Consider the following 23,161-nt stretch of genomic DNA (forward strand, 5'->3'; position numbering starts at 1 on the left):
GTACCTGTAAGACCAAATCTAGCAGGTCATCCATGACATAAGCTACTAAAATGGGGGTTAATCTTAGCTCCCATTGGAGTACCAAAAGTTTGTTGTAAATTTTGCCATCATATGGAAAATATGTATGATTAAAGAGGAAAGTTATAAGTTGGAGGAAATCGTTTTTATGAATGTCACAAAGTTGGCTAATACGTCCCCACTTTCTATCAATAGATCTGAGACAAGTGTCCAAATAGAAATTGCTAAAAAGAGATACAACATCTGAGCTAGCAATTACATAATTGTTAGGTAGTTTTGTCTTATTGAATGTAGAGAAAACATGAAAAGAGTTTTTGAGAAAGAAAGTTTTTGGATTTCTACTACTCCATCTGATACAAAAAAATTAGGATGAGGGAGTCTTCAAAAAAATATATATAACCCCTTCAATTCCAATGAAAAGAATCTTCAATAAAATATTGGTTATCAAATTCATAAGCTTTAGTTAAAATGTCTGTTAGAAAAGAAACAAGTTTTTCAGTGGGAGAACCAGTTGAAGCAATAATGGGTCTAACAGACAGGGTTGGTTTGTGAATTGTGAAATCTATGCCTTTTTATTAGATATTGACAAAAATCTACATGTTTTCCAAACCAATAATAATTCTGGTTTTTCATCAATCTAATTCATAACATTTTAAATATTTCATTTTCAGCAAACTTCCAACCTCCCTATGGCAGGGCTTTATCTTCATTAAACAACACCTCTCCAATTGTTTTCCTCAAGTTTAATGAAGGTGTTGTCAATTAATTAACATATTTGACTTTTGGGTTTTCTCATTGAGTTACTTATAGAACAGCAGGTGTCTCTGATCACACTTGTACTATAATAGTTCTTTTTTCCATAGTTTTATCATCAACAAACAAACACACTTTTCAAACTGAATTATATGACAGATGTCATTGTCAATTGTCAATATATATATATATATATATATATATATATATATATATATATATATATATATATATATGGAATGGAGGCGGTGAAATAATAATACACAACTCACATTCAACTCTTTATTGAAAGACAGAACACAATATGTCAAATAAATAAACTTTGCAGCCAGTGCTGCCATCCGCCATAGTGATATATTCAACACCCCCACTATCTCAAATAACTAAGTTATCAAGCCTAAAAAAGAATTTTCAACTCTTGCCAAACCCTTTGTCAAAATATCTGCTACCGTTTCATTAGTCTGTTGATAATGAATAGTTATTGAATTGTTCGAGACACACTCTCTAACTAAATGATACCTTACATCAATGTGCTTTGACCTTCTATGAAATGACGAGTTCAAAGCTAGTTTTTGATATATATATATATATATATATATATATATATATATATATATATATATATATATATATATATATATATATATATATATAGGTCTTAGTGAGGCTTCTTTGGAAGCCTTACAAATGCACTCAATTTTGATTTCAAAAATTAAAAGTTTTCACAATCATTGGAAAAAACAAAGATATCATCTACATATAAAATAATGAAAGTCAATGATGTTTTGTCTATTTTGATAAATAAACAAGACTCATGTTTCGATTCAGTATAACCTAACTTAGACAAAACTTCATTCACTCTGTCATTTCAAGCTTTAGAAGATTGTTTTAAACCGTATACAGCCTTTCTTAGCCTATGTACCCCATTTTCTTTATTCGTAATCACAAAACCTTCAGGTTGTTTCATATAAACAGGTTGATCTAGTGGACTATTCAAAAAAGCAGTTTTTACATCAATATGAAATATTTTAAGATCTAATTTTACTGCTGATGCAATCACTAACCTTAAATTAGAATGTCTCACTACAGGTGAAAAAACATCATAATCCACACCAGCTTTTTGAACACAACCTTTTGCAAGTGAACGTGCACGATATTTCACTTCACTACTTTCACTGACTTTCTGCTTGAAGACCCACTTGCATGAAACAACTGTCGACGAATCAGGAACACTGTCCGTCAACTCCCAGGCATCATTATTTTCAAAACACTGAACTTCTTCAGACATGGCTTTCCTCCATAACTCAGCTGCTCTCCTTGGCATAGCTCATTTACGGCAAATAAGGGAATTCTACATTCTTCTGTTATGGTTACGATGTCATTTAAATATATGAGAAATAACAATGGTCCCAAAATAGATCCTTGGGGTACACCTATATTATTTTGCATTTTATCCGAATAAACTTCCTCTATTTTCAACCTTTGCTGTCTATTGCTCAGATATAATTCATGATCCAGTTCAGTGCTATTCCATCAATACCTACGCTTTCAATCTTTCTAATCAGTCTGCATCTATCTACAGTTTCAGATGCTCTTTGAAGGTCAAGAAATACTGCATTAGTATACTGATCCATTTCCGCACCTTTCTTCCAATCTGTTAAAACACATTGTAACGCAGTTTCACAACTATGTTTGCTCCAAAAACCCGATTGATACTCACGAAGAACCCTATTACTCTTCAAATACTTCACTATCTGTTCATATACAGCCCTTTCCAATACTTTAGTTGTAGCATTAATCATGTTTATTGGCCTCGATTGAATAGCTTGGTTTGTATTTGGTCCTTTTGGTATAGGTATAATACTAAATAATTTTAGTTCAGTTGGACTTCACTATTCTCTAAAGAACTGTTGATAATGTTCGACAATGGATTACAAATGGCACTGAAACACTTCTTCAGAAGTTCTACACAAATTTCATCGGGACTACTTTTATTTTTCTAAGAACCAACAATTCTTTCTAGATTTACCATATTGATAAGACTAAAGTTAGACAATTTATTATCAGTTATTCTTCCAGTTATAGGAAAACTATGAGAACATTTGTTGTCAATTGCATCAGTTATATGTATTATACTTTTGATATAAAATGTGTTCAGGCCATTTGGTATCAAAGTCCTATCAGAAATTATTTCACCATTGCCCAAATCAATAGTTGTAAGATTGTATTCTTTGTTATTATTCGGTATTAATGTCTTCAGTGTATTCCACATTTCAGTGGAATTTTTTTATTTGTCTCTATATCTAAATAGTTTTTCTTTTCCTGTTTAATTTTTTTCACTGCTATATTTCTTTTTTGTTTATACTTCTTCCAGTTATCCGTTGTTTTATTGATTGTTTACTGTTTGTAAAGGCTACAAAAGAGATCTACAAGTTACAAGGTGAGGCAAGCTACAAGAAAAGGATATGAGATCCTTTTCTTTTGTAGCTTGCCTCACCTTCTCATTCCAGAATTCCTTATAATGTCGAAAGATCTTGACCGCTTATTTTTTGGAGAGACATCATTCAATATCGACAATACATTGTCCACAAATCGTTCATATGTATGATTTAAATCTCTTTCTGTGTAGTTCCACTTTATAAGTTTAAGTTTTGACTCAATCAGTTCATAATCAATGTTTTTTCTCCTAGTTTCAATTTTGACTGTTTTTGTTTGGTAGAATGTTCGGCAACGCTATTCTCATATTTCGGTGTGTACTTATTTTTGGTTAATCAAATACAGTAACATCTATGTCAGTATTGGTGAAAACTAGATCAATCATTGACCCTCCTGTAGCAGTTAAATGTGTTATCTCATCAATTGAGTTCGAAAAACCCACGTCATCCATAAAGCTCTTCAGTCTTGAAGTATTTGTATTTGATTTGAAAGGGTTATATTTTTAGGAGTGATTAATTTTTTGGGAAAGAAAGTTTTTGGCTTTCTACTACTCCATCTGATACAAAAAAATGGATGAGAGAATCTTCCAAAGAAAGGAAGAAATAATCAATTTGAAAATAAATAACTCTATACATGGATGTGTAGATCATGCAAAGAAGTAACTTTCAGACACAAACTGAAAGAAAGTCCTCCTGAAACAGCTACTTTCATATAAACATTGAATTACACGAAAGAAAAATTCTTTCGAAACAAATACTTCTATATGAACACTGAATTATACAGAAGATACTTTCCTCTATTCAGTTTGATTATCGAACAATCGTGGAGGAATGAGAATCAGATATCATTCACATGAGTTCTACTTTGAATGAATGGTAATAAATTGTACTCACATGGAACACTGTCACCCTAACTGGTATACACGTGTTTCGCCTTAAGACACTTGCCCTAAGGCTCTTCAGTACCAAATTGGATAACATTATAGAAAATACACACACTTCATTCATGAATTACGATTTTGAATGTCACGGAATAAGCTTGATCTGCTTATGTCATCGATGACATCGTAATGACATTCATTCACCTATTTGATTTAATCCCAGCCATGAGGAATCTTATTTGATTTGAAAGGGTTATATTTTCAGGAGTGATTAATTTTTTGGGAAAGAAAGTTTTTGGCTTTCTACTACTCCATCTGATACAAAAAAATGGATGAGAGAATCTTCCAAAGAAAGGAAGGAATAATCAATTTGAAAATAAATAACTCTATACATGGATGTGTAGATCATGCAAAGAAGTAACTTTCAGACACAAACTGAAAGAAAGTCCTCCTGAAACAGCTACTTTCATATAAACATTGAATTACACGAAAGAAAAAATTCTTTCGAAACAAATACTTCTATATGAACACTGAATTATACAGAAGATACTTTCCTCTATTCAGTTTGATTATCGAACATTCGTGGAGGAATAAGAATCAGATATCATTCACATGAGTTCTACTTTGAATGAATGGTAATAAATTGTACTCACATGGAACACTGTCACCCTAACTGGTATACACGTGTTTCGCCTTAAGACACTTGCCCTAAGGCTCTTCAGTACCAAATTGGATAACATTATAGAAAATACACACACTTCATTCATGAATTACGATTTTGAATGTCACGGAATAAGCTTGATCTGCTTATGTCATCGATGACATCGTAATGACATTCATTCACCTATTTGATTCAATCCCAGCCATGAGGAATCTTATTTGATTTGAAAGGGTTATATTTTTAGGAGTGATTAATTTTTTGGGAAAGAAAGTTTTTGGCTTTCTACTACTCCATCTGATACAAAAAAATGGATGAGAGAATCTTCCAAAGAAAGGAAGGAATAATCAATTTGAAAATAAATAACTCTATACATGGATGTGTAGATCATGCAAAGAAGTAACTTTCAGACACAAACTGAAAGAAAGTCCTCCTGAAACAGCTACTTTCATATAAACATTGAATTACACGAAAGAATAAATTCTTTCGAAACAAATACTTCTATATGAACACTGAATTATACAGAAGATACTTTCCTCTATTCAGTTTGATTATCGAACATTCGTGGAGGAATAAGAATCAGATATCATTCACATGAGTTCTAATTTGAATGAATGGTAATAAATTGTACTCACATGGAACACTGTCACCCTAACTGGTATACACGTGTTTCGCCTTAAGACACTTGCCCTAAGGCTCTTCAGTACCAAATTGGATAACATTATAGAAAATACACACACTTCATTCATGAATTACGATTTTGAATGTCACGGAATAAGCTTGATCTGCTTATGTCATCGATGACATCGTAATGACATTCATTCACCTATTTGATTTAATCCCAGCCATGGGGAATCTTATTTGATTTGGAAGGGTTATATTTTTAGGAGTGATTAATTTTTTGGGAAAGAAAGTTTTTGGCTTTCTACTACTCCATCTGATACAAAAAAATGGATGAGAGAATCTTCCAAAGAAAGGAAGGAATAATCAATTTGAAAATAAATAACTCTATACATGGATGTGTAGATCATGCAAAAAAGTAACTTTCAGACACAAACTGAAAGAAAGTCCTCCTGAAACAGCTACTTTCATATAAACATTGAATTACACGAAAGAAAAAATTCTTTCGAAACAAATACTTCTATATGAACACTGAATTATACAGAAGATACTTTCCTCTATTCAGTTTGATTATCGAACATTCGTGGAGGAATAAGAATCAGATATCATTCACATGAGTTCTACTTTGAATGAATGGTAATAAATTGTACTCACATGGAACACTGTCACCCTAACTGGTATACACGTGTTTCGCCTTAAGACACTTGCCCTAAGGCTCTTCAGTACCAAATTGGATAACATTATAGAAAATACACACACTTCATTCATGAATTACGATTTTGAATGTCACGGAATAAGCTTGATCTGCTTATGTCATCGATGACATCGTAATGACATTCATTCACCTATTTGATTTAATCCCAGCCATGAGGAATCTTATTTGATTTGAAAGGGTTATATTTTTAGGAGTGATTAATTTTTTGGGAAAGAAAGTTTTTGGCTTTCTACTACTCCATCTGATACAAAAAAATGGATGAGAGAATCTTCCAAAGAAAGGAAGGAATAATCAATTTGAAAATAAATAACTCTATACATGGATGTGTAGATCATGCAAAGAAGTAACTTTCAGACACAAACTGAAAGAAAGTCCTCCTGAAACAGCTACTTTCATATAAACATTGAATTACACGAAAGAAAAAATTCTTTCGAAACAAATACTTCTATATGAACACTTAATTATACAGAAGATACTTTCCTCTATTCAGTTTGATTATCGAACATTCGTGGAGGAATAAGAATCAGATATCATTCACATGAGTTCTACTTTGAATGAATGGTAATAAATTGTACTCACATGGAACACTGTCACCCTAACTGGTATACACGTGTTTCGCCTTAAGACACTTGCCCTAAGGCTCTTCAGTACCAAATTGGATAACATTATAGAAAATACACACACTTCATTCATGAATTACGATTTTGAATGTCACGGAATAAGCTTGATCTGCTTATGTCATCGATGACATCGTAATGACATTCATTCACCTATTTGATTTAATCCCAGCCATGAGGAATCTTATTTGATTTGAAAGGGTTATATTTTTAGGAGTGATTAATTTTTTGGGAAAGAAAGTTTTTGGCTTTCTACTACTTCATCTGATACAAAAAAATGGATGAGAGAATCTTCCAAAGAAAGGAAGGAATAATCAATTTGAAAATAAATAACTCTATACATGGATGTGTAGATCATGCAAAGAAGTAACTTTCAGACACAAACTGAAAGAAAGTCCTCCTGAAACAGCTACTTTCATATAGACATTGAATTACACGAAAGAAAAAATTCTTTCGAAACAAATACTTCTATATGAACACTGAATTATACAGAAGATACTTTCCTCTATTCAGTTTGATTATCGAACATTCGTGGAGGAATAAGAATCAGATATCATTCACATGAGTTCTACTTTGAATGAATGGTAATAAATTGTACTCACATGGAACACTGTCACCCTAACTGGTATACACGTGTTTCGCCTTAAGACACTTGCCCTAAGGCTCTTCAGTACCAAATTGGATAACATTATAGAAAATACACACACTTCATTCATGAATTACGATTTTGAATGTCACGGAATAAGCTTGATCTGCTTATGTCATCGATGACATCGTAATGACATTCATTCACCTATTTGATTTAATCCCAGCCATGAGGAATCTTATTTGATTTGAAAGGGTTATATTTTTAGGAGTGATTAATTTTTTGGGAAAGAAAGTTTTTGGCTTTCTACTACTCCATCTGATACAAAAAAATGGATGAGAGAATCTTCCAAAGAAAGGAAGGAATAATCAATTTGAAAATAAATAACTCTATACATGGATGTGTAGATCATGCAAAGAAGTAACTTTCAGACACAAACTGAAAGAAAGTCCTCCTGAAACAGCTACTTTCATATAAACATTGAATTACACGAAAGAAAAAATTCTTTCGAAACAAATACTTCTATATGAACACTGAATTATACAGAAGATACTTTCCTCTATTCAGTTTGATTATCGAACATTCGTGGAGGAATAAGAATCAGATATCATTCACATGAGTTCTACTTTAAATGAATGGTAATAAATTGTACTCACATGGAACACTGTCACCCTAACTGGTATACACGTGTTTCGCCTTAAGACACTTGCCCTAAGGCTCTTCAGTACCAAATTGGATAACATTATAGAAAATACACACACTTCATTCATGAATTACGATTTTGAATGTCACGGAATAAGCTTGATCTGCTTATGTCATCGATGACATCGTAATGACATTCATTTACCTATTTGATTTAATCCCAGCCATGAGGAATCTTATTTGATTTGAAAGGGTTATATTTTTAGGATTGATTAATTTTTTGCGAAAGAAAGTTTTTGGCTTTCTACTACTCCATCTGATACAAAAAAATGGATGAGAGAATCTTCCAAAGAAAGGAAGGAATAATCAATTTGAAAATAAATAACTCTATACATGGATGTGTAGATCATGCAAAGAAGTAACTTTCAGACACAAACTGAAAGAAAATTCTCCTGAAACAGCTACTTTCATATAAACATTGAATTACACGAAAGAAAAAATTCTTTCGAAACAAATACTTCTATATGAACACTGAATTATACAGAAGATACTTTCCTCTATTCAGTTTGATTATCGAACATTCGTGGAGGAATAAGAATCAGATATCATTCACATGAGTTCTACTTTGAATGAATGGTAATAAATTGTACTCACATGGAACACTGTCACCCTAACTGGTATCCACGTGTTTCGCCTTAAGACACTTGCCCTAAGGCTCTTCAGTACCAAATTGGATAACATTATAGAAAATACACACACTTCATTCATGAATTACGATTTTGAATGTCACGGAATAAGCTTGATCTGCTTATGTCATCGATGACATCGTAATGACATTCATTCACCTATTTGATTTAATCCCAGCCATGAGGAATCTTATTTGATTTGAAAGGGTTATATTTTTAGGAGTGATTAATTTTTTGGGAAAGAAAGTTTTTGGCTTTCTACTACTCCATCTGATACAAAAAAATGGATGAGAGAATCTTCCAAAGAAAGGAAGGAATAATCAATTTGAAAATAAATAACTCTATACATGGATGTGTAGATCATGCAAAGAAGTAACTTTCAGACACAAACTGAAAGAAAGTCCTCCTGAAACAGCTACTTTCATATAAACATTGAATTACACGAAAGATAAAATTCTTTCGAAACAAATACTTCTATATGAACACTGAATTATACAGAAGATACTTTCCTCTATTCAGTTTGATTATCGAACATTCGTGGAGGAATAAGAATCAGATATCATTCACATGAGTTCTACTTTGAATGAATGGTAATAAATTGTACTCACATGGAACACTGTCACCCTAACTGGTATACACGTGTTTCGCCTTAAGACACTTGCCCTAAGGCTCTTCAGTACCAAATTGGATAACATTATAGAAAATACACACACTTCATTCATGAATTACGATTTTGAATGTCACGGAATAAGCTTGATCTGCTTATGTCATCGATGACATCGTAATGACATTCATTCACCTATTTGATTTAATCCCAGCCATGAGGAATCTTATTTGATTTGAAAGGGTTATATTTTTAGGAGTGATTAATTTTTTGGGAAAGAAAGTTTTTGGCTTTCTACTACTCCATCTGATACAAAAAAATGGATGAGAGAATCTTCCAAAGAAAGGAAGGAATAATCAATTTGAAAATAAATAACTCTATACATGGATGTGAAATGATATTTGTATTTGATTCTCAAAAACTCAAATCAAAATCACCACAAATTATCATTCTAGAACTTCTTTCAGTAACATTCTCTTCACACCAATCTTCAAACAATTGCAAAAATCGTGCTATGCTACTACTGGGAGACCTGTATAAATCAACGACAATATAAGTTTTCCTTTGGAATAACACCGATACTCCCGTTGACCAAAACACTTTATCAATACACTTCAACTATCGTTAAACTTTTTTCAGTCAATATTAAAGTTCCCCCTGTATGTCTACTACTACTGTCGGTTCTAGTCAATATACAGTGTGTCAATTCTAAAACTTATAATGGGTTATATCTCACCAACGAAAGCTGATATCGAGCATTTGCTTGAAACCGTTTCTAGGATAGTAAGAGGGAACTAAAGTGACATGGAAGAGAACTCACCCCCATCAACCCCCTAGACCCCAACCACCAAAACACAATAATACAAGATAATTTTGATAGTTTTCTTGTAAACACAAGATCTATTAATTGAAATCACAAATGTGCGACTGGATTCTGCAGGTGGATTCGTGCAATTGTATTTCTTTCTTCTGGAAACCAAGTGTTGCCAATCCTTACACTTGGCTGCACCATACTGATGATGGGCCAAAAGCTCGAAAAACGTGTCTATGGTTTGCCAATTTTTTGAGTGCTATGTGCGATCAATAACTTCTTTATCTATATCAAGACACTCGATAATCTTCGTATTTGTATTATTTCCTGGACCCGGATGTCACGCAGGTAGCTATAGCTGCCTGTTAACTGAAACCACGAATGTGCGGCTGACTCCTGCTGGTGACTCCGTGCATTTGTATTTCTTTCTTCTGGTAAGCAAGTGTTGCCCATCCTTACACTTGGCAAGTTGACTTGGGTGTCACACCAATAGGGGGTTCCACTTATGCCTCGCATGCGACTTACAGACTAACATTCTCACATTTCAACATTTTTGCCTATTACGAAAATGCATAGTATCACTAGAACTATAGAGTGAATAATTGTTTCATTTCGACTAACTTTTGGGATCATGGTGAATGAGAATGAGTGAATTATATTTATTTTACAATTTTAGGATTTGCAACTTCCAATTTCCTTGCGAGAGGTAAAATCATATTGCCAGAACAAAAAGTTTTCACTAGTAAACCTCCTCTATGTTACACTCCGCAACATATGTTCATCGGCGCTACCTTGATCATTAATGGTTTCGAATTCATTCTTCTGGATGCTGATGAATATGCCTTGAGATATATGGAGCTGAATGCAGGCCAGGTATTTATATTTTGATGATTTTTTGTAGGTATGCATTGGTAGGAAGAATCATCATCATATAGAAAGTAGAGAACTTTCAAGAAAAAAAATGAAAACCCTTTACAATGATGTTCATCATGCACAGAAATGTCTTTCAGAAATGAACAGAAAATACCACTTTCAAAATTTAATATTATTACACGGAAATTACTTTTCTCATTCAGATTCCAATCCAAATATTCCAATCCAAATATCAAACGTAAGAGGGCCACACAAGATAAAATATGAAAGAGTACTGATATAAAATTCCAGTTACAGAGAAAAATCCCAATTTCTAGGTATACTTCGTTGTTTCGTGTGAAAATACCATTTCAACTAGTTTTTTTGATCGTGAAGTATTTTACAATGCTTGAGTGAATCATTTTCCAAATGTATTTCAAAAGACGCTGATGATTTCCTACTTTGAAATTCACCAGTGACGAAGATTTTTTCTTTAAAGTGAAATTTCATATCGATACTCAATCCTGAACTATATCTGTTTCATTTCAATCACAAATGCCTCCAGAACAAACTTATTGAGAAATAATTTCAATGTAATTCATATCAATGATATGGTGTACTCATGTCCCAGTGCTGAAAAATGGTCATGTATGCTGATGACACTAATATTCTCATATCAGATAATGAATTGAAAAATGCTGTCACCAGAGCAAGCATTTGTGACAATGATTTCCATAAATGGTACTCGTTTAATGGACTACAAAAAACATTCTTTATGGTATTCACAACAAAAAATATAAATCGTGATATGAATTTTTCAATACGAGTGGATCATAAACCAATAAAACAGGTAAATTTCATTGAATTTCTGGGTATCAAATAATTGAGTTTTTTACCAACACCAAATTGTTAATTTCAACACCTCGACACGTGTTTCGATCACCAAGTGATAATCTTCAAGAGGAAGATAAAACTGGAATCTTCGCGAAACTAAAGCTATCAATACTATACAGATATATCAAATAGATAAACCATACAGAAATACCACTCATACAGGTATACCAACCTAAATCAATTTTACAATTAGCCTTATCTATTATTTCACAATATGTTCTTATGTAATGTTTAAATGTTATAGCTATATACAGGGCTATTCAAATTCGTTTCTGTACACGGGGATCTCGTAAACGATAAGAGATAGAGTGTCAGTTAAATTGTGGCAAAGTTGCGTATTTCAGAGACCTATTCAATGATTTAAAGAAATCGAATATAGTACTTTTGGTTCTGGAGATATACAGGAAAAACCAAAAAATCCCAAATTATTTTTTTGCCTATAACTTCTTTATTCGCAGACATATTGAAAATCTGCCAACATTTTGTTATTGGCACTTCATCTGGGCTATCCGAATATGTCGATGAATCTTTTATATAGGGCGTAATCTAACTTGGGCCACCCCCATCTTTGCAGTTTTGAATACAGACCTGTATTTCTTCTTGTAGTTTTTGTTTCGTCGACGTTCATTTCACACTGCGAAATTAAATTAAATTCTATATTTGGGGATGTTTCGGTAATATTTGATCATAAATGTGTGAATTATTCCCTTATTAATTACGGCCCTGGAAATTGGTTAACTGAGTTAAATAAAAACACAATAGCAACTTTCACGTCTCCCTATGTACCGTAGAGTTTTTCGAGATTTTTTTTTGATTTCTCCATGCGTTTTCTACAATGAACTTCGAATAAGAAAACCTTTTATGATTATCTGAAACATATCTACACCAAAAATATATTGAATGTGTTTTAATAGGCAGAAAAAGCAATGGTAGCAATAATAACATCCGAAACGAACACTATGATTTTAATGAAAATAGAAATGAAGTAATTCATATACACAAAAAAATTAATGGCGCAATAAATGTTCGACTTGGAGTCCATCCATTTCGAGACATTTTTGAACTCGGTTTTTCAAATTATTTATTGCCCTCAATACAATTATTTGCTGCATGAAATCATTCAAAATCCTCAATCTCGAGTCTTCCACATTTTCTATATCTCTGCCAGCGTAAATCCAATTTTTCAATATAACCCAAAATAGTCCAAAATAGTAAGATCTGGTGATCTTGCAGGCTATCTTATTGGCCCATTATTTGCTCGAAATGGAAGGACTCCAATTCGAACATTTATTGCCCCATTAATTTTTTTCTGTACCTATATAAATTACTTCATATCAATTTTTATCACAATTGAAGTGTTCGTTTCGGATGTTATTATTGCTATCATTTCTTTTTTTGCTCATCAAAACACATATAATATATTTTTGTTGTAGAAATGTTTCAGATAATCATAAAAGATTTTATTATTCAAAGTTCATTGTAGAACACGTTCAGAGCAATGGAAATATCAAAAAATATGAATAGGTACCTAAAAATTGAAAAAACTTTCGAAAAACTCTACGGTACATAGAAAGACCTGAAAGTTGTGTTTTTATTTAACTCAGTCAACCAATTTCCAGGGCCGTAATTTAAATGGGAATAATTCACCGAATTATAATCAAATATTACCGAAACATCCCGAAATATAAAATGAAATTTCTCAGTATGAAGTGAACGCCTACGATCCAAAAACTACAACAAAAAATACAGGTCCGTATTAAAAAATTCAAAGATGGGGGTGGCCCAAGTCAGATGACACCCTATATAAAAGATTCACGGACATATTCTGATAGCCCACATGAGGTGCCAACAGCAAAATGTTGACAGATTTTCAATATGTCTGCGAATAAAAAAGATATAGACAAAAAAATAATCTGTGATTTTTTGGTTTTTCCTGTATATCTCCAGAAACAAAAGAGCTATATTCGATTTTTCCACATAATTGAATAGGCCTCTGAAATACGCAACTTTGCCACAATTAAACCGACCTCTATCTCTTATATCGTTTACGAGATCCCCATGTACAGAAACGAATTTGAATAGCCCTGTATAAAACAATTCACAGCTAAGTATATACAAAATTTATTTCACAATATTGCCTATCTGAATATATTTTACAATGTGTCTTTATGTAGTAATCAGTAAACCCATTGATATTATTTTAACAAGCTATATAGTATGCTATTTGGTATTGGTCCGTCATCGTTATAGGCAATATTGTGAAATTGATTTTTTATATAGCTGAAAATTGTTTTGTATATAGCTATAACATTTAAACATCACATAAGGACATATTGTAAAATAATAGATGAGGCTAGATGTAAAATTAATTGAGGGTGGTATACCTGTATGTGTGGTATTCCTGTATGGTTTACCTGTATGATATATCTGTATAGCATAAATAGCTTCACTTTCGCGAAGATTCCAGTTTTATCTTCCTCTTGAAGATGATCACTTGGTGATCGAAACACGTGTCGAGGTAATTAAAATAACGATTTGATGTTGGGAGAAAACTCCAGTAATATTCATTACTACACCAAAGGTTCCAAACAGTACATCATGAATCATTAGACATACTTAAATTAGCGTACTTAGGACTTGTACAATCTGCATTGAGCTACGGATTGATTTTTATGGGTAAATTCAGTGCATATGAATAAAGTCTTCATCATCCAAAAGAAAATAATTAGATGTATGGCTGGTGTAGCTCGTGGAACCTCTTGTAGAAACATATTCAAACAACTCTCAATTTTAACAGTCCCTTCACTTTACATTCTCCTGATTATCATCAATGTCAAAAAAGAAGAAAATAACCTGAGTAGAAGATGTGATTTACTCAAATACAATACGAGAAATAGTGAGAGCATCCACCAGCCATACTCGAGATTGAGCATTGGTCAGGATTCTCACATATATCAAGGAATCAGGTATTATAACCGACTTATGAATATATTCCCGCACTTAAACTCAGCGAGTGCAAATGTGTTGAAGGATAATCAGACTCGTTATATGATAAATCAATCATTTTACTCCATTGAAGAGTTTTTAGACGCTATATTGTAGAGAATTTTAATCCACTCGTATGAGTATTTCTCATACAATGAAAAGATTTCAGATGATACATTGTAGAGAATTTTAATCTAATTGTATGTATATTTTTTTATATTTCAAATTGTATATTTCTGAATTTTCTTTATTGCCTTGTGACTGGTCCGATAAGTTTTTGCATGTATTCTCTTGTATGTATATATAAATTCTTCAGTGATGAATAAATATATTCTTCTTGTTCAAATAATTGATAGTAGTTTTAAGAGTTTATCCCACATTCTATATTATTACGAGAAGGTTGAAATTCAAAATGGTTTTGCCAAAAACTAATATTTCCTAAAAATATTTCCTTATTATTATTACAATTATGCTATGGAACTTTTTGTCAAAAAATATAATTTTGGAATCTATTTATGTACGAATTTCAAAAGTTATTTAAAAATATCTCTTGGGTGCATTCATAATACAGATTTTGATCCCAGATAAAAAATAATTTAACAAGTGAAATTGTTATTGTTAATATTATTGTCGATGTTGTGATATTCACAACAAATTTGGTTTACTTGGATTGCTCGTTTACATTTTGACCAACCAAGTCCAAGTCCAATCACTAAGCCGCCTGGGTAGATACTTCACAGAGGAATGCTCCAACCTCTGCTTTCTCATGGCCACGAACTATGCAGAGGAGGGGATCTAAATTCCTTGATGACTTCATAGGTTTTACTCGAAATATTTCTGTGTTGTAGACACTCTTAACGCAAAAGTACACGACCTCCCAATTATTGGGAAATGTATAACTGGGGAATGGACAATTCTCCTGTTTTGACTCTTTCCGTCGAGTTGGTACATCTTCTCTGAAGTCTACTTCACTACTCCAGAAGAGTAGAGTAGTATCGAAACGACAAGTATACATATATGTGACAGCAACTCCGTTTTTTTTTCGACAGTTCCGATGGTAATGGCCCTTGAGATAAATTGTTGCATCCCAAATCCCATACCGATAGCATGCGTAAACTCATTCACCACGAGGTATTACTTTAGAGATCGTTCATAGAAATTACACGAACGACCTCATACTTCCGTTATTCGGGAATACCATTACTGTATCCATGAGTATATAGCATCGATCAGCAGTTAACGGGTTATCCACAATACGTGGATACTCTTGAAATAAGCGGGAAGGATCCTTGCGAAATTCCGTGTTTTTCGCGATGCATCTCTGTCTGCATCAGTATTGACTTTTTAGTAGACACTGAAATTTTTATAAAATCAAGACAATGATGTGGTTACATTTTTTGACTCGAAGTGTGATGGGCACGTCTCAATTCAGCTATTAGCCGCATGGTAGGCGTGAAAGGCTTGTTAGCCGCCCAGTAGTCCATCACACAACAGACACGAGACTCGTGTAAACAATAATTTGATTTCAGCTTCCATCTGCTTCGAATTCTCGACTTGTTTCAAAAACCACCTTCATACCTAGTTCCTTGAAATTCTTTTCAAAGTTCTTCGTGTATTGGTGGTATGGAACAATTAACATTTATTCATTCCCAAGAAATTACTATGGATCATACAGGAAATACATACAGAAATTATTCAACATTTGTTTGAAGGTGATTGACACCACATACTCTGGCCATTGAAGTCTGGTTGAGATATGTTGACGACACCTTCATAATATGGAACCATGGGAATACTGAAACACATCAACAGCGTGAGACCTTCCATCACTTTCACAATGGAGAAGGAAGTCCACAACGAATTGTCATTCTTGGACGTTTTGGTGAAGAGGACCGACACTAAGTGGAAAACATCTGTATACCGAAAACCCACTCACACAGGACAGTATCTGAACTACGAATCCAACCACCATCAATCAACTAAAAGAGGAATCATCAAGACTCTATTAGATCGTGCTTTCGGGCTCTGTAGAACGAAGGAATGTCTCGAGAAGGAACTAGACATCATCAAAAATGATCTTCAACGGAATGGCTATTCCAAAGCGATGGTAGAGAAGATTTTGGCTAAGAGACAGCAGGAGCCTAGCAAGGAAGATAATCCGTCACAACCAGTGCTTGCACTTCCCTACATCAGAGGATTATCAAAATCAAAATAATTTATTCGCACCCTCTACATAGCAGCCTTAGGATAGATGTACACGTCAAATACTGTTACATTGAACAAAATATAAGAAAATGTCACGAACACTAATCGTTCTAAAGAACAGACAAACATGTGTAACTCTCAGACAACAAGTGAATCAAAAATCATCATTCAGAAATTCACTGATAAAGTAATAGGCTTTCGCACACAGAAATGTTTTCAATTATTTTTAAATTTTTTTATGGTCCAGTTTTTTGAGATGTTGTTGAAGTTTATCAAATATCCTTATACCTGCGTAGTGTGGAGATCTTTCAAATGTCTTCAAATTATGCTTCGTAACTGAAAGTGCATCCGTGTTTCTTGTAGGATATGAATGGTAATCCGAGTTTTTTGTGAATTTATTAATATGTTGCTTTACATATATTGATAATTCATATAGATAAACTAGGGAAATGTTAGAATATTATACTTTGAAAGAGCGGCTTTACAGCTGTTTCTATTTTTTATATTAAAAATGAGATGGATAATTCGCTTTTGACATATGAACGCTCTTCCAAAATTTACACAATCCCCCCATAAAATAACATTATATGCCAAAAGGGAGTAAATCATTGCATAGTAGGTATCAATAAGAGCCATCTGATTCACCGTAGACTTCACTTTTAAAATTGCATAGAATCCTGAGCTTAATTTCTTGCAAACATGCTGCAGTTGGTCACTCCATGTTAAACACTGATCTAGATAGGAGAAGGATAAGCTGAATTGGTTCCAAGAACAACATCAAAACCTACTTCAGATCCGGTAACACTATCCATAGCAGCCTCACGAAAACCAGGCCACCAAACGCGGACTGCGATTCCAAAAATTGCATTTACCGGATACCCTGTGAGTGCGGAAAATCCTATATTGGTAAAACTTAGAGGCCATTGAATGTTCGCATTGCCAAGCACAAGAAACACACACACCGAGTGGAAACCAGCAAATCAGGAATAGCAGACCATGTTTGGACCAATCAACACAACATCGAGTGGTCCCAAGCTGAGATCTTACACAGAGATGAACATTGGTTTAGGAGAAAATTCAAGGAAGCCGCATACACGTTATCCCACAACGTATTCAGCCAATCTAGCGTAGAAATACGCAACATACGGAAACCCATCATCGAACGAAAAATGGCCAACTCCCGCCAAACGGTCATCTCCCACTGAACCAGTGAAGCGGAAATAATGGAAAGCGGGGATAAGTGAAAGTGCTCGAACGACCTATAAATAGTCATCTCTCGAGGAATCAGTCCAGTCATCACCCAAAGACGATTGTGGATACTAACAATCCAAACATCGTGAATCAACTTGGCTTGAAATCTCTTAACTTTTTAGTTTTTATCTTTATTTTCATTTTGTATTTCATTATCTTTATTTTTCGTTCAATTGTTTTATTTTTACTTTACTTTATTTCACTATTATTTCATTTCAGGTTTTTTTTGCTCAATATAATTGTTATTTACAGCTATTTATTTTTAATTCTTCATTTTCAGTTGTTTTAGGGATTTCAAATCATTTCATGTATCAGATAATGAAAGTCCGAACTAGTGAAATTCAGAAAATATTCATTCATTCAAAGGGATTTTTTTTATTGTGTATAGTATCACAATGCTTGTTGCTTATTTTTATAGAATAATTTCGATCTGTATGTTCTACGAAAGAGTTTCCTCCGTTTGGAAATCCTGAAACTCAAAAGTTGGACTTTCAAATATGATATTCTCTAATTGATTACTTTTTGTTGGTCTTGAATTGAATGATGCTGATCAGTGACCGTACAGTTTGAATACAAATCATTTGGTGTGCACTAGTATCACTTTGGCATTTGAAATTTTTGTAAAAATGAAATGGAAGATGTGAAAATATAAACTATGATGAATTTAACTCGGAAAAAAAATCAATAATGTCATTTTGTAATTTGAAATATTTCTCCATTTTGTAATTATCAACTATTTGACGGTCTTTTGTCGAGTTGGGTATAATCTCGATTTTTTTTTCGAATCGGAACGATGAAAAGTCGTTACAATTTTCATTTTCACTGCAGTAGACATACCTATCAAATTTCATGTGATTCACAATGTCAAACTGAATTAAAAACAACATTGTATACATTTGAGTTCAGACTTATCAAGTAACAAATTTTTTGGTTATGTTTTCAGTTTCCTAAGGCCAATATCAAAATCATCATGGATAAAGTGAAGGAGAAGTTACGACCTATATATAAAGACTTCGTAGCAGAAAATTTGCCCAACGAATCACCGGTTATTTCTTATGAGCGATTGAGGTATTTCTTTCCTTCCGTGTCGACTTATATTTATTTATTTTTCTATTTATTCATTTTTAGAGCAAAGTTATGTGAGTTGATGGGACAAGACTTCACTGAACATGAAATGGTGACGATATCTAGAGCCTTTTCTGCTGTATGTTACAAAGATAAATATAATAGAGATAAAATAAGGTAAACATGAATTTATTGAAGGAACAAGTAGATTTCAGATCGATTTGGGCCCAAAATATAGAATTTTCCTCAACCAGGAATCAGGTCGGTAGTTGAATAAAATCAAACCTCTAGCGTTAATGCTTGAGGAAGCTATTATATAGCGAAACACGTGTCGCTGTTTTTCGTAAAACCCTTTATAGTGGAAATCATGAAATAAACTGTAATAATTAGTTTTAATATGGATTTTCACCAAGTATCGGCCAGTTCTATTCAATTAAGATCTATTTTGTTTAGGTATGTCAGTACCCTGTAATTATTCTTAGCCAAATCCTGCTCTATTGGGGAAATTCTTCAGTATTTTTTCGATGACCCTTTTGAAGAAGTTTTCCCGTGAGAGTTTCAATATGTTTGAATAGGAGTAGAAAGTGCAAGCTTTTATTCACTCACTGCATAAACACCAAAACACTTTCCAAAGAAAAATAGGTTCATCAGTAACTTATCTTGTTGAATTCATTTTGTCCATCAATAAAAGAGCTAATCACTTTCTGAATACTTTTTTCAAAGAAAGTTTCAGAGAAGTAAAATTTTTCGAGGATTCGATAAGAAACAAAGTAATATTTTTTTTCTTATTGATTTGGCCGTTACTTGATGAAGATCCATAGTAATTTCAAAAACTACATCTCACGATTTGATCTCCACAAACTTTATTTGATGAATCACTTGAAAAGCTACTGTGCAAGCGAAACATGTTGTGATATATTTCTCAAATAAAGTTTGTGGAGATCAAATTGTGAGGTGTAGTTTTTGAAAAAAAATAATAGTAATTATTTGAATATTTATATCAATATCGACATGGTACCTACTAATTCGAATCCTGTCATAATTATCGATATTATATACGACGTGTATTACACAGTATTTTACGAATAGTTTATTGGTATTTTGTATTTTTTCTCATCTTTTCTCAGCTTTTCAACTTACATCTTCACATCTTGTATGAAGTTCATTGGTTAACGGAAAAACAAATTTAAACAGATTTAAACTATCTATGTTTTATTTCATTCCACTAGACACTATAAATAACAGTTGATGTTATATTGATTCTAACATCTAATAAAATGATGAGGCATAACATATTCCGTTGAAAATTATTGTTAGAAACCTAAACTAGTTTTTGTATGGTAGCCACAAATAACAAGTTAGTTGGTAAAAAATGGTAATTCTATCTATTTTGCCGTTTTTCACAAGTTGAATACAGTACACATAGCGTAGAAAAAAGTACCCAGGTAAAACATTTTTGAAATGAATTATGAATTATGCTTCATTTATCATTCCCTTGACCCTAGACCTTCATTCAATTATTCCAAAATAATTTCTGTATACCAATATGTGATGGTAGATGAGGTCGAGAGTCTTACTGGTTTCCTGAAACTAAATAGAGACCCTGATTTGGTCATTCTATATATTTTGCCGTATTTCATAAGTTGAATACAATACACACCGTAGAAAAAAGAGCCCAGGTGAGGTATTTTAGAAATGTGTGTTGAATTATTCTTTATTCATCATTCCCCAGACCTTTATTCAATTTTCCCAAAACCATTTATGTAAATCAATATGTAATGGTAGATGAGGTCAAGAGTCTTGCTGGTTTCCTGAAGCAAAAAGTTTCCTGAATAGATAACCTGAGTAGAAGTTCAATTAAAATCAAATGTTCGAGATACTCAGAGACAGGAGAGCTAATGAGGGATGACCTGAAGATAGACAAAAAAAATGATAAAGTGATTATGAAAGCTAACGCAAAACATATGCTGAACTGTTGAATACAGTGAAAGCTAACGTATATATTGAGAAAACGGACGCAATAATCAGGCAAGTGAAGTAGACTGCTGAAAGTGACCAGTTGATGGAAATATTTCAGAATGGATGGGTTTTTATAGGAGCGTTGAAGAGCAAAACAACCGATCTTGGTGTAATAAGCGTTATCGAAGGAGAACGTATCGACTGAGATATTCTATTGAAAAGTAGAACTGAAACCTCTGGCGTACAATGAAGTCAAATCAAGTACTTTTTCGAAACACCAGCACTCCAAACACTTCATTAGACGCGCATTCCACTAACCGAGTTAGCGTTGTCAGAAGATGAAGTGAACTTTGAAAGTAGCTGGGGATATCATTTATCACGGGGGGAAATTATAAGAACATTCCTCTGAGGCTCCACAGAAAAGGCTCCATGAACTACTGTATTGATGTGCAGGCAAGTAGGGGACGAATTGACTGGGGAAAATTGTATCAAAATAGAAATGAGCACGTGCAGGGTGAACATCATTTGATGTTCAGAAAATGATTTTCACGGCATTTGAGTATCTATATTTATTTGTATCACGTATTAAAAAAACAAACGTCAATGTGAGATTTCCACTTGAAAGTTTACAAAACCACGGTTCGTATACTTTCAAGTTGAAATTTCACATCGATGTGAGTTGAATACGTTATGATGGATTCTCATCAAATATTGGTTAGTTCTATCATATTTTTGTTTAACTGGATTTTTGTTTTTTCTCTCACTCGCATCTTCCAAAAGATATTTGAGACATCTTAATCATATTTTATTCGTTCGGACTTCCATTGTCTAATATGATCTAAATTGATTTAAAATCCCTGAAAAAATCTATAAAAATTAAAACTTCCGACTCCCACCTGATGGTTAGCTTCCGCTAAAACTGATGAAGCGGATAGATGGAAGAGGGGATAGGTGGAAGCACTCGAATGACCTATAAATAGTCAGATCTCTGAGGAATAAGTCCAGTTATTACCCGAAGACGATTGTGGATACTAACAATCGAAACGTCGTGAGGTTACTCGGTTTGGAAACTTTTAATTTTCAATTTTCATTTCTTGTTATTAATTTTTTCAATTTCCATCTCGTGTTGATATTTCAATTTCTTTGATTTTTCATTGTAATTTCAGTTTTTTACTTGATATAATTGTGATTTTTCAGCTAACTTTTTTGATTCTTTCAGAGATTCCAAATCAATTTAGATCATATTGGAGAAAGTAAATCCGAACTAATGAAATGCACCATGAAACATCATCACCCACATTCACACACATCTTAATTATGTTAGTCTTTGACTTGAAGATTCACCAAGTTTAAAAGTATGCTTCATTCTCGATTCGTTTAGCTTTATGTTCTCTATGGATAGTTCAGGCATGCATTCTTTCTATGGAAGGCTTTGCATTCGAATGTTTTGTGATCAGAATGTGAATAGTCAAAACATTCAACGATGTTCGCTCTGTGTCTCACACTGCATGTGGTCTCCTATTTTGATAGTTTGCCTGCAAATTAATACATTAGTTCATATTGCCATTTCTGTGGAGCCCCAGAAAAATGTTTCTGATATTTTCCTCGTGATTTTTTCAACTGTTATAGTTCACTTCATCTCCAACACCAGATACCAATACGGTTGATAGATCATGCGTCGAGAGGTTCAAGTTTTACCTTTCATTAGAATTTCTTAATCAAATTCTCTTTCGATATCGCTAATAATATCTAGATCAAATGTTTTGTTTCCCAGCTTACAAAAGCTGAACAAAACTCTTATAGAAATAAGAACCCCTGCATTCTGACCTATTTCGATCAACTGGTCACATTTAGCATGAAACTGAATGATATGAAGCTGCGTATAATTTGAGGATATCATTGATCTATCATTCCAAAGCACCT

At 33.2% G+C, this 23,161-nt stretch overlaps 1 protein-coding gene across 1 annotated transcript in view; it reads left to right on the forward strand.

Moving 5' to 3' along the window:
* Window positions 1-23,161, forward strand: part of Efhc1.2 (EF-hand domain containing 1.2) — a 161,738-nt gene that overhangs the window by 74,719 nt on the left and 63,858 nt on the right. Inside the window, exons 7-9 of the mRNA XM_074176876.1 lie at window positions 10,704-10,900; window positions 19,158-19,282; window positions 19,343-19,456. Of these exons, the coding sequence (XP_074032977.1) occupies window positions 10,704-10,900; window positions 19,158-19,282; window positions 19,343-19,456 (436 nt within the window). The remainder of the gene's footprint in view (window positions 1-10,703; window positions 10,901-19,157; window positions 19,283-19,342; window positions 19,457-23,161) is intronic.

Source organism: Leptinotarsa decemlineata, unplaced genomic scaffold (assembly GCF_025532065.1).
Source record: "Leptinotarsa decemlineata unplaced genomic scaffold, Ldec_3_MD MMD2_P_RNA_scaffold_14, whole genome shotgun sequence".
In the NCBI taxonomy this organism is placed as follows: Eukaryota; Metazoa; Arthropoda; class Insecta; order Coleoptera; family Chrysomelidae; genus Leptinotarsa; species Leptinotarsa decemlineata.